Raw genomic sequence first — 17,598 nt, 5'->3', positions numbered from 1 at the left:
CTGAACCTGCTCTATCAGGATACAGTGCAAAAAATGGGTATCGACCCCTCGAGGATCAAACCCAGCAAAACCACCTTTAAAGGCGTCATCCCAGGTGTAGAGGCCCATTGCATAGGCTCAATCACACTGGAAGTGGTCTTTGGATCACCGGATAACTTCCGAAGCAAAGAGTTAATCTTCGACATCGTCCCGTTTCGCAGTGGCTATCATGCACTACTCGGGCGGACAGCATTTGCAAAATTCAATGCAGTGCCGCATTACGCATACCTCAAGCTCAAGATGCCAGGACCTCGCGGGGTCATAACAGTAAATGGAAACACATAATGCTCGCTCCGTACGGAAGAGCACACCGTGGCCCTTGCAGTAGAGGCACAAAGCAGCCTATTCAGGCAGACCACTCATTCGGCGTCACAGCCCCCGGACACCTTCAAGCAAGTCCGGAACAAGCTGCAACAGGATCGCCTGGCACGATCAGAGCTCGCCTAGCAATCCGGCCCCCGTCCCAGTCCCAGTGAAGCAAAAAAATCCGTGCCGCGCGTACATAACTACGCATTGAAAATACCATGGACATAGGCGGGGGCACAATCAGGACACGCCCCGCATTGTGGCTTAACCACACTAGGGGTTGTATACCTTTGACATTCCTTTTCTCTTTCAGGGCCTAACTCTTTGGAAGCCCTTTCCGGCAGTACGATTGCCGGACACATTCCGGAAGCAACAACCAAGGCGACAAGAAGCTAAGATGAACACGGGAACCGCCAGGTGGTCTCTAGTAATACTTGATATACCCGCTTTTCACTATTTATGCATGGCTTGCCCTGGGATAGGACATTTCGAATTGTCCCACTTTATGCTTATTGCACTACTTGTACCGGTACGCTTCAACATATTATTCAAATAACAATGCATATCATTAATCTGTCATTGCATTATTTAAGTTTTTCTCTTTCTCTTAAATGTCCATTTACGACGATCCGCACCCGCATGTTCGGGTACGGTCAGTACGCCAGGGGCTCTCATTTACCCCACAATACGGTGCAAGAAGTCCGAACACTTTAGACAGTGCGGCACTGAACTTATAGCATTATATGCATCAGCTCCGAATCATGTCTTTGGTCAAATGTTGGGTCACCCGGCTCCCATGCTTTGGTACCTTATGTTCCGCTATATCGGCTAAGGTAGCGGTGGGAGAACTACTGCGATTGTGTCCCGGTTCTTCCGGACGAGCACCTCAGTAGAGAAAGCCAAAAACTGACTATCATGATAAGGCGAGAGACTGGTCGCTGTTCGAGAGGTCTCAAGTCCTTAAAGACTTTTTCCGCTTCGGGCGAGGAGTCGGCCTTGTCCGGCTTAGGCATGTATAGCGCCCCAAATTCGGCCCTCCGAATACAGGGGGCTTCGCCAAAAATTTAAAATCATAGACTTCTATGGCTAAGTGAGAGTGATAAAGCATTATAGTCCGATTGACTGGTTCGTTGCGCTGAACACCTCCCTTGAAGGACCCAAAATTGGGGTAAAGAGTGTTCAGATTTACCCTGAACACCCCAGTACTAGTTACATGGGGGTAGAAGCCGACGACTGGCCAACTCTCAGATTTTATAAACGGACGCACAGAAGGTAATATTTTAAATTAAGAAAGCGTCGCATGGCGCAAAAGAACTCGTTTCATATTACAGGATCACATGGGCATGTTCATTCAAAAATTACGTCCTTGGCACACTCATCTGCCACTAAGCGGGAACCCTTTAGGACACTTTCATAGTAATTCTCGGGGCAACGATGCTCCTTGCCCTCCGGCGGCCCCTCCCTCACCAGCTTGACGGCGTCCAGCTTCGCCCAGTGCACTTCCGCCCGGGCAAAAGCCCTGCGTGCACCCTCAATGCAGACGGACCGCTTGATGACTTCAAGCCATGGGCAGGCTTCCACAAGCCGCCTCACCAGACTGAAGTAGCTGCCGGACAGGGGCTCGCCAGGCCACATCCGGACTATAAGGCCCCTCATAGCCTGTTCGGCCGCCTTGTGAAGTTCGACCAACTGCTTCAGCTGGTCGCTCAAGGACACGGGGTGTTCGGTCCCAGTATACTGAGACCAGAACAACTTCTCCGTTGAGCTTCCCTCCTCAGCCCGGTAAAACTCCGCGGCATCCAGTACACTGCGGGGAAGATCTGCATACGCTCCTGGAGAGCTTTGAACTCGGGTAAGAAAAAGGAAAGTCTCCTTCACATGCTTGCTTTGCATATTGAATGCCTTACCCGCTGCTATCTTCTTCACCGCGTCAATCTCCTGGAGGGCCTTGTGAGCTTCGGCCTTGGCACTCCGGGCGCTTTCAAGCACCTGCGCGAGCTCGGACTCTCACGTCTTGGAGTCAAGCTCCAAGGACTCGTGCTTTTTGGCGAGAGCCTCGAGCTCTTGCTGCACCTCGCCTACTCGGGCTTCTTGTTTCTCCCGTTCCATGCGTTCTTTGGCCGCTTTGTCTTCGGCCTCGGACAACGCCTTCCTCAGGGTCTCCACCTCATTTGTGGCCCCTGACAAATTCATGATGATCCAATTACTTTACACCCGAACTTCTTTTTAACTATATAGACAGGGGTATATCTTACCTTTGCTCTATTCGAGCTGCCTCTTGGTAAGGCCGAGCTCGTCCTCGGACCGCTTCAGGGCCTGCTTCAGCGCGGAGACCTCCGCAGTACATGCGGCAGCGGCTAGCAGTGAAGCCTGCACATACACATAGACAAACTCTAATTAGACTCCTGAGTTATCATTTGATCCTCTATTCGGCTTTTATTCGCGAACGCTGAATAGAGCATCAGGGGATACTATCTATGCGGTAATATTTTTTTATATTTTGATTGCTTACCTCAAAGCCTGTTAGGAGGCTGGCGCAAGCTTCGGTTAGTCCGTTTTTGGCAGACTGAACCTTCTCGACCACCGCACTCATAATAGTGTGGTGCTCTTCATCGATGGAAGCGTTGTGAAGCGCTTCCAGCAAGTTATCCGGTGCCTCTGGTTGGATAGAGGACACCAACATGAATGGTTGGCCCCCCTTAATGGGGGACCGCCTGCCGGAGTCCGGAACCATTGAAGGTTCCGGCGCAGTGTCCGGCTGGGGCCCGAACTCGAAGCGCATAGGAGCCTCGCTCCCTTGGTACCCAGGGTCCGGCAGGTCGCCGTGAGGCGCCCCCAGGATCACCTCCCCTTGGCTCGGTGCCTTTTGAGACAACACCTTGGTGTTGTCCGTAGGGCGGGGGTGGAAGCGGTCGGAGGAGAACCGTTGTTCATATCCGACGAGTCCAAAGAGCCGCTCGACGAGGATACGTCGAGATGAGCTCGGGACAGACTGCATAATCATGTTCAAGATGAGGAAAGGCAGTACAATAAAACATACCATGAAGCACTATGGTGTCCAGACACTTACGACTTCGCCAGGGGCTTGTCCCTGGGTAGCCACTCGTCGCCGTTGTCGGCGGCCGTTGTGGCACAGTCCGGAGGGAGGGTCCTTCCCTTCTTGGACCCTTCGGCCTCCCCGGCCTCCCCGGATGGGTCGGCCTTCCTTTTCTTGTCTCCCCCGGCTGGGGGGGGGGACTTTTCTCCTCCTTGTTTCCGTGGGAGGAGTGCGCGTCGGAGTCATCGGACGATGAGTCCGATATAACCTTGCGCCGGAGACCCTTTCGGGTCCCCGTGGCCGTCTTCTTGGCCTTCTTTGCCGGCACCTCGTAAGGTGCCGGAGTCAGCATCTTCGTTAGAAGAGCATCTGCAGGATCTTCGGGCAGGGGGGCTGGGCAATCAAGCTGCTACGATGTCTCTATCCAGTCCTGTTAATGACATGAAAGATTAGATATAGCACATAACTAAACCGAGGCAAATAAATACCCTGAGAGATATAAAAGCCTATCGTATGGGTGCGGCGCTTTGCGCTGAGTCCACGGTCCTCGGTGAGGGAGGGAGGCATCTCGGCGCTCTTGAACAGCACCCTCCAGATGTCCTCGTGCGTCGTGTCATAGAGCTCTCGCAGCGTCTAGTGCTTGGCCGAGTTGAACTCCCACAAAACAAATGCCCGTCATTGACACAGAAGGATCCAGTGGAAGAGCATAACTTGGACCACGTTGACAAGCTTGATTTTCTTGTTCGTCATGTTCTGGATGCAGGACTGGAGTCCAGTCAGCTCTACCGAAGAACCCCATGACAGGCCCTTCTTTTTCCAGGAGGTGAGTCGCGTGGGAATTCCGGATCAAAATTTGGGGGCCGCTACCCAGTTGGAGTCACGTGGCTCGGTGATGTAGAACCACCCCGATTGCCACCCCTTAATGGTATCCACATAGGTGCCCTCGAACCAGGTGACATTAGGCATCTTGCCCACCATGGCGCCTTCGCACTCTGCATGTTGGTCGCCCACCACCTTCGGTCTAACATTGAAGGTCTTCAGCCATAGGCCGAAGTGGGGCCTGATGCGGAGGAAGGCCTCGCACACGACGATAAACGCCGAGATGTTGAGGATGAAATTGGGGGCCAGATCATGAAAATCCAGCCCATAGTAGAACATGAGCCCGCGGACAAACGGGTGGAGAGGAAATCCTAGTTCGCGGACAAAATGGGTAAGAAAAACTACCCTCTCAATGGGTTCAGGCGTTGGGATGATCTGCCCTGCATTTGGCAGCCGGTGTGCGATATCCGCAGCCAGGTATCCGGATTCTCGTAACTTTTTGATGTTCTCCTCCGTGACGGAAGAGACCATCCACTTGCCTCCTGCTCCGGACATGCTTGGAGTGGTTTGAGAAGAAGAACGTGAGCTTGGGCGCTAGATCTCGAGTGTGCGGGAATGGGTAAGCGAGGAAGAAGAAGGCGTGGGTGAAAAAAGCAAATATTTGTCCCTTTATAAGGGCGGAAGAGGCGATGTGTCTCCCCACTTGCCTGGCAAAACTGCTTATTCCCCAGGCACCGTAATTGATGGTGCGGTTGGGTTACCCATGTCCGTATTGATGAGAATCCCGTGATAAGGGGAACACGATCTCTGCTTTGACAAGACGTGTCAAGAAAACCGCCTCGCGATATGTGCGGAGCTGGTTGAGAAAAGCGGTTCGAATAAAAACCGGGCCATGGCGTAATGTCATGTTGTCAAGACATGTCAACAGATTAGATTTGTGGAAATATTATTCTCTCTACGGCGGTATGTGGAACTTATTTTGCAGAGTCGGACACTATCCTTATATTCAAACTCTTCTATGATGTATTCGGAGGAGGAACCTGCCTTGCAATGCTGAAGACAACACTGCGCGCCAGACTCATCGTCATTGAAGCCTGGTTCAGGGGCTACTGAGGGAGTCCTAGATTAGGGGGTCTCCGGACAGCCGGACTATATCCTTTGGCCGGACTGTTGGACTATGAAGATACGAGATTGAATACTTTGTCCCGTGTCCGGATGGGACTCTACTTGGCATGGAAGGCAAGCTAGGCAATACGGATATGTATATCTCCTCCTTTGTAACCGACCTTGTGTAACCCTAGCCCCTCCGGTGTCTATATAAACCGGAGGGTTTTAGTTCGTAGGACAACCTACAATCATACCATAGGCTAGCTTCTGGGGTTTAGCCTCTTTGATCTCGTGGTAGATCAACTCTTGTAATACTCATATCATCAAGAACAATCAAGCAGGACATAGGGTATTACCTCCATCAAGAGGGCCCGAACCTGGGTAAACATCGTGTCCCCTGCCTCCTGTTACCATCCGCCTTAGACGCACAGTTCGGGACCCCCTACCCGAGATCCGCTGGTTTTGACACCGACAGAGACCATCTTCATCCTACGCCTCCTACAGATTGATAGACCTTAGGTCATCCACTTGAGGGAAATTTGCTACTGTCCTACAAACCTCTGCACTTGGAGGCCCAACAACGTCTACAAGAAGAAGGTTGTGTACTAGACATCACTCTTCGCAATGCTGAAATCGGCGAAGGTAGAAATCAAGAAAGAGCATCAAGTGTTGATGGTTGACAATACCACTAGTTTCAAGAAAAGGGCAAAGGGATAGAAAGGGAACTTCAATAAGAATGACAAGCAAGTTGTCACTCCCGTGAAGAATCCCAAAGCTAGACCCAAGCCTGAAACTGAGTGCTTCTATTGCAAAGGAAATGGTCACTGGAAGTGGAACTGCCCTAGATACTTGGCGGATAAGAAGGATGGCATAGTGAACAAAGGTATATTGGATATACATGTTATTGATGTGTACTTTACTAGTGTTTATAGCAACCCCTCAGCATTTGATACTGGTTCAGTTGCTAATAGTAGTAACTCGAAACGAGAGTTGCAGAATGAACAGAAACTAGTTAAGGGTGAAGTGACGATGTGTGTTGGAATTAGTTCCAAGATTGATATGATCATCATCGCACACTACCTATACTTTCGGGATTAGTGTTGAACCTAAATAAGTGTTTTTTGGTGCTTGCGTTGAGCATGAATATGATTTGATCATAATTATTGCAATATGGTTATTCATTTAAGTTAGAGAATAATTGTTGTTCTGTTTACATGAATAAAACCTTCTATGGTCATACACCCAATGAAAATGGTTTGTTGGATCTCGATCGTAGTGATACACATATTCATAATATTGAAGCCAAAAGATGCAAAGTTAATAATGATAGTGCAGCTTATTTCTGGCACTGCCGTTTAGGTCATATTGGTGTAAAGCGCATGAAGAAACTCCATGCTGATGGGCTTTTGGAATCACTTGATTATGAATTACTTGATGCTTGTGAACCGTGCCTCATGGGCAAGATGACTAAAACTCCGTTCTCCGGAACAATGGAGCAAGCAACTGACTTACTGGAAATAATACATACTGATGTATGTAATCCGATGAGTGTTGAGGCTCGCGGCGGGTATTGTTATTTTCTGATCTTCACAGATGATTTGAGCAGATATGGGTATATCTACTTGATGAAACATAAGTCTGAAACATTTGAAAAGTTCAAAGAATTTCAGAGTGAAGTGGAAAATCATCGTAGCAAGAAAATAAAGTTTCTACGATCTGATCGTGGAGGAGAATATTTGAGTTACGAGTTTGGTCTTCATTTGAAACAATGCGGAATAGTTTCGCAACTCACGCCACCTGGAACACCACAGCGTAATGGTGTGTCCGAACATCGTAATCACACTTTCTAGATATGGTGCAATCTATGATGTCTCTTACTGATTTACCGCTATCATTTTGGGGTTATGCATTAGAGACAGCTGCATTCACGTTAAATAGGGAACCATCTAAATCCATTGAGATGACACCGTATGAACTATGGTTTGGTAAGAAACCAAAGCTGTCATTTCTTAAAGCTTGGGGTTGCGATGCTTATGTGAAAAAGTTTCAAACTGATAAGCTCGAACCTAAATCGGAGTAGTGCGTCTTCATAGGATACCCAAAAGAAACTATTGGGTACACCTTCTATCACAGATCCGAAGGCAAGATATTTTGTTGCTAAGAATGAATCCTTTCTAGAGAAGGAGTTTCTCTCGAAAGAAGTGAGTGGGTGGAATGTAGAACTTGATGAGGTAATTGTACCTTCTCCCGAATTGGAAGGTAGTTCATCACAGAAATCAGTTCTAGTGATCTCTACACAAATTAGTGAGGAAGCTAATGATGATGATCATGAAACTTCAGATCAAGTTACTACCGAACCTCGTAGGACAACCAGAGTATGGTCCGCACTAGAGTGGTACGGTAATCCTTTCTGGAAGTCATATTACTAGACCATGACGAACCTACTAACTATGAGCAAGCGATGATGAGCCCAGATTCCGCGAAATGGCTTGAGGCCATGAAATCTGAGATTGGATCCATGTATGAGAACAAAGTATGGACTTTTATTGACTTGCCCGATGATCGGTAAGTCATTAAGAATAAATGGATCTTCAAGAGGAAGACGGACGCTGATAGTAGTGTTGCTATCTACAAAGCTCGAATTGTCGCAAAATGTTTTCGACAAGTTCAAGGTGTTGACTACGATGAGATTTTCTCACTCGTATCGATGCTTAAAAGTCTGTCTGAATCATGTTAGCAGTTGCCACATTTTATAAAATCTGGCAAATGGATGTCAAAATTGCATTCCTTAATGAATTTCTTAAAGAAGAGTTGTATATGATGCAACCAGAAAGTTTTTGTTGATCCTAAAGGTGTTGACAAAGTGAGCAAGCTCCAGCGATCCATCTATGGACTGGTGCAAGCATCTCGGAGTTGGAATACATGCTTTGATAAAGTGATCAAAGCATATGGTTTTATACAGACTTGCGGTGAAGCCTGTATTTACAAGAGAGTGAGTGGGAGCACAACAGCATTTCTGATAAGTATATGTGAATGACATATTGTTGATCGGAAATAATGTAGAATTTTCTAGAAAGCATAAAGGAGTGTATGAAAAGAGTTTTTCAAAGAAAGACCTCGATGAAGTTGCTTACATATTGAGCATCAAGATCTATAGAGATAGATCAAGACGCTTGATATATTTTCAATGAGTACATACCTTGACAAGATTTTGAAGTAGTTCAAAATGGAACAGTCAAAGAAGGAGTTCTTGCCTGTGTTGCAAGGTGTGAAGTTGAGTAAAGACTCAAAATCCGACCACGGCAGGAAATAGAAAGAGAATGAAAAGTCATTCCCTATGCCTCAGTCATAGGTTCTAAAAAGTATGTCATGCTATGTACCAGACCTATTGTGTACCATGCCCTGAGTTTGGCAAAGGAGTACGATAGTGATCTAGGAGTAGATCACTGGGGTCAAAATTATCCTTAGAGGACTAAGGAAATATTTCTCGGTTATGGAGGTGATAAAAGAGTTCATCGTAAAGAGTTACGTCGATGCAAGCTTTTTACATCGATCTAGATGACTCTAAGTCTCCATCTGGATACATATTGAAAGTGGGAGCAATTAGCTAGAGTAGCTCCGTGCAAAGCATTGTAGACATAGAAAAATTGCAAAATACATACAGCTCTGAATGTGGCAGACCCATTGACTAAATTTCTCTCACAAGCAAAACATGATCACTCTTTGGGTGTTAATCACATAGCGATGTGAACTAGATTATTGACTCCAGTAAATCCGTTGGGTATTAGTCACATGGAGATGTGAACTAATCACATAAAGATGTGAACTAGATTATTGACCCTAGTGCAAGTGGGAGACTGAAGGAAATATGCCCTAGAGGCAATAATAAAGTTGTTATTTATATTTCCTTATATCATGATAAATGTTTATTATTCATGCTAGAATTGTATTAACCGGAAACTTAATACATGTGTGAATACATGGACAAACAGATTGTCACTAGTATGCCTCTACTTGACAAGCTCGTTGAATCAATGATAGTTATGTTTCCTAACCATAGACATGAGTTGTCATTTGATTAACGGGATCACATCATTATAGAATGATGTGATTGACTTGACCCATCCGTTAGCTTAGCACGATGATCACTTAGTTTGTTGCTATTGCTTTCTTTATGACTTATACATGTTCCTATGACTATGAGATTATGCAGCTCTCGAATACCGGAGGAACACTTTGTGTGCTACCAAACATCACAACGTAACTGTGTGATTATAAAGGTGCTCTACAAGTGTCTCCGATGGTACTTGTTGAGTTGGCATAGATCAAGATTAGGATTTGTCACTCCGATTGTCGGAGAGGTATCTCTGGGCCCTCTCGGTAATGCACATCACTTTAAGCCTTGCAAGCAACGCAACTAATGAGTTAGTTGCGGGATGATGTATTACGGAACGAGTAAATAGACTTGTCGGTAACGAGATTGAACTAGGTATTGAGATACCGACGATCGAATCTCGAGCAAGTAACATGCCGATGACAAAGGGAACAACGTATGTTGTTATGCGGTTTGACCGATAAAGATCTTCGTAGAATATGTAGGAGCCAATATGAGCATCCAGGTTCCGCAATTGGTTATTGACTGGAGACGAGTCTCGGTCATGTCTACATAGTTATCGAACCCGTAGGGTCCGCACGCTTAACGTTCGGTGAAGATCGGTAATATGAGTTTATGTGTTTTGATGTACCGAAGGTAGTTCGGAGTCCCGGATGAGATCGGGGACATGACGAGGAGTCTCGAAATGGTCGATACGTAAAGATCGATATAATGGACGACTATATTCGGACATCGGAAAGGTTCCGAGCGATTTGGGTATTTTTTGGAGTACTGGAGAGTTACGGGAATTCGCCGGGGAGTATATGGACCTTATTGGGCTTTAGGGGAAAGAGAGAGAGAGGAGGCTGCGCCCCCCCCCCCAAAGGCCTAGTCTGAATTTGACTAGGGGGAGGGGCGGCGCCCCCTCCTTCCTTCTCTTCTCTTTTCCCTTTCCTTCTTTCCTACTCCTACTACATGGAAGGGGGGAATCCTACTCCCGGTGGGAGTAGGACTCCCCAGGGCGCGCCATAGGAGGGCCGGCCCTCCCCCCTCCTCCATTCCTTTATATACGTGGCCAGGGGGCACCCCATAGACACACAAGTTGATCATTGATCTTTTAGCCGTGTGCGGTGCCCCTCTCCACCATAATCCACCTCGGTCATATCATAGCGGTGCTTAGGCGAAGCCCTGCGTCGATAGCTTCATCAACAACGTCATCATGCCGTCGTGCTGATGGAACTCTCCCTTGAAGCTCTACTGGATCGTGAGTTCGTGGGACGTCACCGAGATGAACGTGTGCAGATCGCGGAGGTGCCATACGTTCGGTACTAGGATCGGTCGATCGTGAAGATATACGACTACATCAACCGCATTGTCATAGCGCTTCCGCTTACGGTCTACAAGGGTACGTAGACGATACTCTCCCTCTCGTTGCTATGCATCACCATGATCTTGCGTGTGCATAGGAATTTTTTTTAAATTACCGCGTTCCCCAACAAGCACACAAGGTGTTCCTCCGGTATTCGGGAGTTGCATAATCTCATAGTCTGAGGAACATGTATAAGTCATGAAGAAATCAGTAGCAATAAAATTGAACGAACATTATGCTAAGCTAACGGATGGGTCTTGTCCATCACATCATTCTCTAATGATGTGATCCCGTTCATCAAATGACAACACATGTCCATGGCTAGGAAACTTAACCATCTTTGATTAACAAGCTAGTCAAGTAGAGGCATACTAGGGCCACTCTATTTGTCTATGTATTCACACATGTATTAAGTTCCCGATTAATACAATTCTAGCATGAATAATAAATATTTATCATGATATAAGGAAATATAAATAACAACTTTATTATTGCCTCTAGGGCATATTTTCTTCAACAACAATGTTAGTAAAAAAGTTTTTCAAAGACTAGACTCAACTTCGACCAAGGAGTTTGGAAGGGGGTTCCTGCAGGCAGCTGGCTCTGATACCAACTTGGATCGACGCGGCAACGGCGACGATCATGTCGGGTGCCTCTCCAGATCGGGGAGGAGAGCGAGTGGGAAGAGGGGGATAGTGGCTAGGGTTCCAGGGGGCAAGGGCCTTGTAGACGCCGAGGTAGAGCTGAATGCACGCCGCGTGGACAATCCCTAGCCATGGACGTGCTCCAGGTGTCCAGCGCGCCCTGGGTGTACAGGGAGGAATAGGACGAGGGGGGGGGGGGGTAGGCTGGGCCGCCCTGGCGTTGTGCAGACCTAAGTGCGCAATGGCATGCGGCCTTTTCCCCCTTTTTAATTCTTTACTGTTTTGCACTTTATTTCACATACTAAATGAATTTAGTTGAACCCAGTATTTAGCACATAAATATTAGGCAGTGGTTTGAGCCATCACAACAAGAGTCAAATATTTTCGAACAGTGTAGGTATTTGTTTAAATTGAAAAGTCCCAAATAAATGTTGTTGGTCCAATTTTGAATATTTTAGGGGCATTTAAATATCTCAAATGATGTTGAATTATTCGTGACAATTAGTTAGTGAAGATTCCAACGAACATTTTTAATTTACCTTTTCAAGAATTAATAATTTGACTTGTATTTAATTTGAATTTGAGTTTGATTTGGAACAAAGTGATGAGTAGTAAAATAATTGTGATGACTTGGCCGTCATTAGCAGGAGTTTACTGTAGCATGACGACAAGGGTGTTACAAGGAGGGCGACGCACGACCCTGGTTGCAACGGGCATCAATTTGCAACTCCAATGCCTGCCATCCGCAGTTGCAAGCACCGCCGCCATGCTGTTGAACCACTATGAGCTGCAAGATCACCACCAGATCTGCAACATGCCATGGTGACGGACCTGCAAGGCGTGAACGGAGCGGGAGAAGCCGAGAGACGTGCGTCGGGAGAAGGAATGAGCTGTTGAGTTTTGCAGGTGGGCGAGAGGCCCGCTCGGTATGTGGAAGGAGTTGTTTTTTTCTTCTTCTCGATAAATGATGAATTTTATTAACTTAAAATGAAGCATCAAGAGGATACAAACGTAGTGAGCACACACCTGACAAATGATGGATTTTATCTCTAGTCTAGCACTTAAAAAATGTAAGGTTTTCATTTTATCTTTCTTTCCATCATCTTTTGTCCAACCTTCCATTACCTGATAATCAATAACCATACGTATCTTCTGAACCAATTCTACTTTTACTTATCAAACTTCTGATCAAAATATCACAGATAGAATTTGATGAACATTCATTTACACAATCACATCATTGTTGACAAATAAATCACAAGCTAATGTACTATAGAATATTTATATCCCGTTGCATCGCACGGACATGAATCAATTTAACTAAAAAAACAGTAGAAGCAGGAAGCAAAGCGGCCGCGAGAAGCGAAGCATCGCTCGCTCGCATCACGGCTTACGCGACGCACACAGACCCCTCCTGCAAGCAAAACAAGGCGGCACACGCGTCGACACGGCTCCGCTCCGGCATATGCTTTCTTCCCGATCCTCCATCCTTCCAGATTTACTTTACTTTACTGGCTGCTTGGTGTCTGCCCCCCTCCCCACGACTCAAATCGATCCGCTTCCCCTTTCCCGAATCGCCAAATCCGCTCGCCGCCGTCGCCGTAAAAACCCTCTCCCCGCCTCCGCTAACCCCACCGCCGCGGAGAGATGGTGCTGTGGGAGATCACGGCCATCACCGCCTACTTCCTCGGCCTCCGCCGCACCTACCGCCTCGCGCTCCGCGGCCAGCGCCGCCTCATCGGGCCCAACCACCCCAGGCTCCGCGACTTCGTCTACAGGTACCAAATCGCCGTCCCCCACCCCCGCTCGTACTCGTGCCCGATTCACGACGGCCTTGTTCGCCCCCGGCGTCTCCTTGGGCTCAGCCAGCCTCCTGCCGCGTCCGGCCCTCGCTGGCTGACTGGTCGTGCTGTCGCGTCCTGCCGCGCCGTGCCCATCGACCAATGCTTTGCTCCTGCTTAGCGTGCGCGTCCGGTGAACCGTGTGCTGTAGCAATGGGTACAGCGCCAGAACAAAGAATTGGCTTCGGATTAGGGGAAGCTTGGGCTGAATGAAATCTGCGGTAAATCTGCCGCCCTGTGCTGCTACACGGCACCTACTAGCCTCATAGGATGTGCTCCTAGCTACCTGTAGCACTTCTTGCTTTGTCAGGTGTCTTCGGTAACACGCCCGCAGCTGCGCAGGCCATACTGTAGCAGATTTTCTGCTTTGTCTGTCCCTTTAATCCTCGCCAGGAGCTAGTCCAATGTGACCACACCTCAGGTTTCTTCTAGTGGCAAAAACAGACCAGTAGTCGATTGATACACACAAGCTGTCCAACGTAAGGTCTCAACATAAAACGATAGGCAGGCGTTCCTGTTATCTCATTAGAGGTGGGAGGTTTATCTTTTACTGGCCCAGCATTTCTAGCTTTAGGACGACATTTGTTTTAAATGTAAAGCATTCTGTAGGAGCATTATACTTTTGAGCTCCCGCTCATTTGGAGTTGAGAAAAGTCTAACACACTTCAATTTGCATACAGTCTTGAGTTCATTTCTCTGGTTATTTTGTGCTGTTTGGATTACCTACTTAGCTTAGATTACTTTTGAAACATAAACATAACAGGCAACACTTTGTAGCTTTTCTATGTGTTTGACTCATTTCACCTTGTTGTAAATAATCCCTCCGTCCTAAAGTTGTGCTAAATCAAAGACACTTATTTTGGTACTGAGGGAGTAGATATTGTTTGTGTCTAGTGTACTTTGTTCTCTCTGAATATTGCCAGCAGATAAATACTATTGCATTCCGGTCGCTTATACCATCCATTATCCTCTGTAGTATTCAGCCTGAAACCTTAATTTCAGTAGTGTTGTGTGATATAATTATGTTTGACTCTGGTGTGATGTCCTGTACTGGTTTGTAAACCTGATGCTGTCTGCTGTGCTAAATCTGGTCGTACACTAGTGATGACTGCTTGTCATCAATACCTAAGATGGGATATGCTTATTGAAATTGTCACTGCATTTTTGGGACCAAATAATGGTTATGTCAGTTTCTGATGCTAGCCAGCAATCAAGATTGATTTGACCCTTCTCTTCTCCATGTTATGCAGGCGGACACGTTCTATATTCGACGTCGCAGTCTCAGTGCACAAGAACATTCAGGAGAGGGACTTGGAAGTTGGTCGGAACGTCGGAAACGCGGTCCTTCGCTGGCTCGACCGCATGAAGCCATCAGCACAGATCCGCCCCCACCCTCCAGGCCCGCCAGGCTCCCCCCCGGAGCAACTCAGGCACCTTTCGACCATGAATAAGGCCGTAGGAGCTCAGAAGCCTGCCTCAAAGACCTCGACGCACGACTCGAGCGGCAAGATGCTGTTCTCGCCCCTGAACATCCGGCCCAAGTCCTTCCCTATCCTCCCCACGATGATGCAGTCCACCAGGATCAGCGCGAGCAACCAGTGCAGGCGCCTCTCCAGCTCGCCGTTCCCGTCCGTCACCGCCAGGAGGAAGGACATGATGGAGGGTGTCTTCCGGAAGGACATCGCCCAGCTAATGGTGTAAGGGATGTCTGTAGGTAGCCGTACTGCTTTCTGTGACTCTGAATATTGTTTACTCGACTGGAATTTGGCCTGGAGCAGAACTCATCACTAGCCCTGTAATAATGGTGGAGTGCTGAACATAATCGCTGTTGCTCCGCCTGTTTTGTGGCCAATATACATTTTCTAACAAATCATCATACGATGAGACTTGGGTATACCGCATGATTTCTTCCAACTGTGCTGAGGCAGCGAGTGGCCTGCAACTGAAATTTGTTGGTTCGGCTTCTCTTTTCATGTTGTGGATGAATGTGTCGTAGTATGAAACAACCATAGATGCTGCTGGTCGTGGTGGTGTTTTCGAATGAAAACAGCAGAGGGCGATCTTTCATCCTTGTGAAGCTCTCTTGATCAAGTAAAACGGCGATCAGAAATCACTTGCACTAACGTGTTTCCTCATACGTCATCCTCCTTCTCTGCCGTCGGTAGATAGCCTGCCTCCTCACCCGCCGGCTCCGCCTGTAGGGGTGTGAGGGGGAGGCCCCGGTCTACCGGTGGGAGTCATAGTTTTCTCCTCTTGGAGCAGTAGATAGGTCTCCATTCGGCGGTGGCGAGATGATGGTGTCGCCGTTGGCATTTAATAAGTTTTGTCCCGATCATGTTGTCTTTCGGAGCAGGCAACATGATTGTACGTCTTGATCCCCGACTCTAGTTTCGATCGATGAAGGTTGGTCGATCTCGGTCTCGTCAGGGAGCGTGTGAGGTTTGTGTTCCCTGACTCCGCCTAGTTGGATCTTAGGGATTTGGATCATTTGCCTCGCTTTACATGGGGTTTAATGATTTGCCTTAGGATTGTCTCAATGGCTAGTGGGTCCGGCCCCACCCGTCAATCCCAGGGGAGGGGGTGGAGGCAAATAATCAAAATTAGATGTAAACTGGGGCAACCGATCCTGTTTTCTCTGGGGCGTGCTATAGCTCCCTAGGTCGTTTTCTTCTCCGGGGCGGCAATTCGCTATGTAGATCGTGGCCGCCGGCGTCTCCTGGCAATGACAACTTATTTGCCGCTGCTTCTACAAGATCTTGTGTTTAAGAAAGTTTGCTCTGTTGAGACGGAGGCCTAAAAGTAGCAGTGAGTTTTGCTCAAGGTTTGTCGGTGGATGCAAGAAGAAGACTTCGGTACCCCTAAGAATATGAATGTATTTTTGATTTCAGTAAGGTTATTTTTCATGAGTTCGTCCTAGTTAATATAACCTTTGGCTATTTCGCCAAAATATTAATCAAGAAAGAGGGTAGGCTCGAAAAACAATTCATTTTGCTTTGAAATAGATGCGATGTCTACTTCCATCCCTCTACAACGTGTTTGGTTGGAGGGAGTTGAAGATTGGGAATGGGAGTTTATAGTATGTGAGACTTAAAATCCTTTGATTGGCTCGGGAACATGGTAATTGTGAAGGGAAGGGGAAAGGGAATTAAGAGGGCTAACTCCCTCAGATATCTTCCCTGGGGGACCCCAGGTAATTGGAATGGGGACTGGGAATTGACAAAAGAATATAACGATCGGTTTGTTTGGTATGTGCGCAAGAGAAGAGGCACCGTTGATAGTTTTTTAGCCCCTGCCTAATCCTTCCAACTAAATAGGGGCAGTTAACTCTCTCTTAAATTTCCTAGTCTAACTGCCTTCACATGCCAAACAAAGAAATGGGATTTAATATCAATTTCCCGTGCTAATCTCTCTACAAACTCCCATCTCTGAATTCCCATTCCCTCTCCCCATCGTTGCCAAACGAAAATTACTTGTAATGTGCATGTATTTTTTAGTTGAGTTGTAATATGCATGTAATTGATATGTTGTTGTTGTTGTTATTGTTGTTGTTGTTGTTGTTGTTGTTGTTGTTGTTGTTATTATAGACACTTACAATATAAAGCAAATGTCACATTGTAAAAAGAAAACAGATCACTTAACCAGAGCATCTATTACCGATAAAATGTTTGCTATGTCTCGTAGACTTTTACCAAATTAATAGAAAATATTGTATCTTTAATTGTGTGTTTTTTCTTTAAAGTAAATAGAAGATCATTTTATTCTATATATAGTTAAGCTCTTGACATTGAAGAAACATATAGTACATACTTCTTTCTTGGAATATGCAGCGCTTAATTTTTTTTATGTCTCGTAAATAGATGTTTGCTATGTCTTGTAAAATTCTATCAAATTAATACTAGACCCGTCTCATAATATAAGACGTAGGGACATTGTTTTCAGCACATCGACATGGTGTGTATGGCTTTTTATTACCAGTGACACATGCGGTAAGCAATCCAAAGAATTCAAAAAGACGCAGGGAGTAGAAAATATTGTATGTTTTATTGGATGTTTTGTTATTGAAGTAAATAGAAGGTCATTTTATTCTATAGTTAAGCTCTTGACATTTAAAGAAGCATACCGACAGAAAAAAAAAAGAAACATATCATGTATATTTTTTCTTTGAATACCCCACGCTTGATTTTTTTACCAGGTTGAAATTAAAGAGAACGACCTTCTCATCTGCAAATTACGGCGCAGGCAGATCAGACAATTAATTCATCAGTTCATAAAACCGTTGGCAGTTGCCAAGACTCTTTCATAAAACCGTTGGCGGCTGGAACTGATGGCAAACCCCTCGGCTT

The 17,598-nt window shown here is 46.5% G+C and overlaps 1 protein-coding gene across 1 annotated transcript; it reads left to right on the top strand.

Annotated features, from left to right (window-relative positions):
* The first annotated feature begins 12,891 nt into the window (after nt 1-12,891).
* Nucleotides 12,892-15,169, top strand: LOC119314947. The gene is made up of 2 exons (XM_037589629.1): nt 12,892-13,192; nt 14,506-15,169. Exons 1-2 carry the CDS (start codon nt 13,062-13,064, stop codon nt 14,954-14,956), a joined length of 582 nt encoding a protein of 193 aa, XP_037445526.1. The 5' UTR covers nt 12,892-13,061; the 3' UTR covers nt 14,957-15,169.
* The last annotated feature ends 2,429 nt before the right edge of the window (nt 15,170-17,598 follow it).

Source organism: Triticum dicoccoides, chromosome 6A (assembly GCF_002162155.2).
Source record: "Triticum dicoccoides isolate Atlit2015 ecotype Zavitan chromosome 6A, WEW_v2.0, whole genome shotgun sequence".
NCBI classification, from domain to species: Eukaryota; Viridiplantae; Streptophyta; class Magnoliopsida; order Poales; family Poaceae; genus Triticum; species Triticum dicoccoides.
This window is presented reverse-complemented; position numbering and strand designations above follow the sequence as displayed.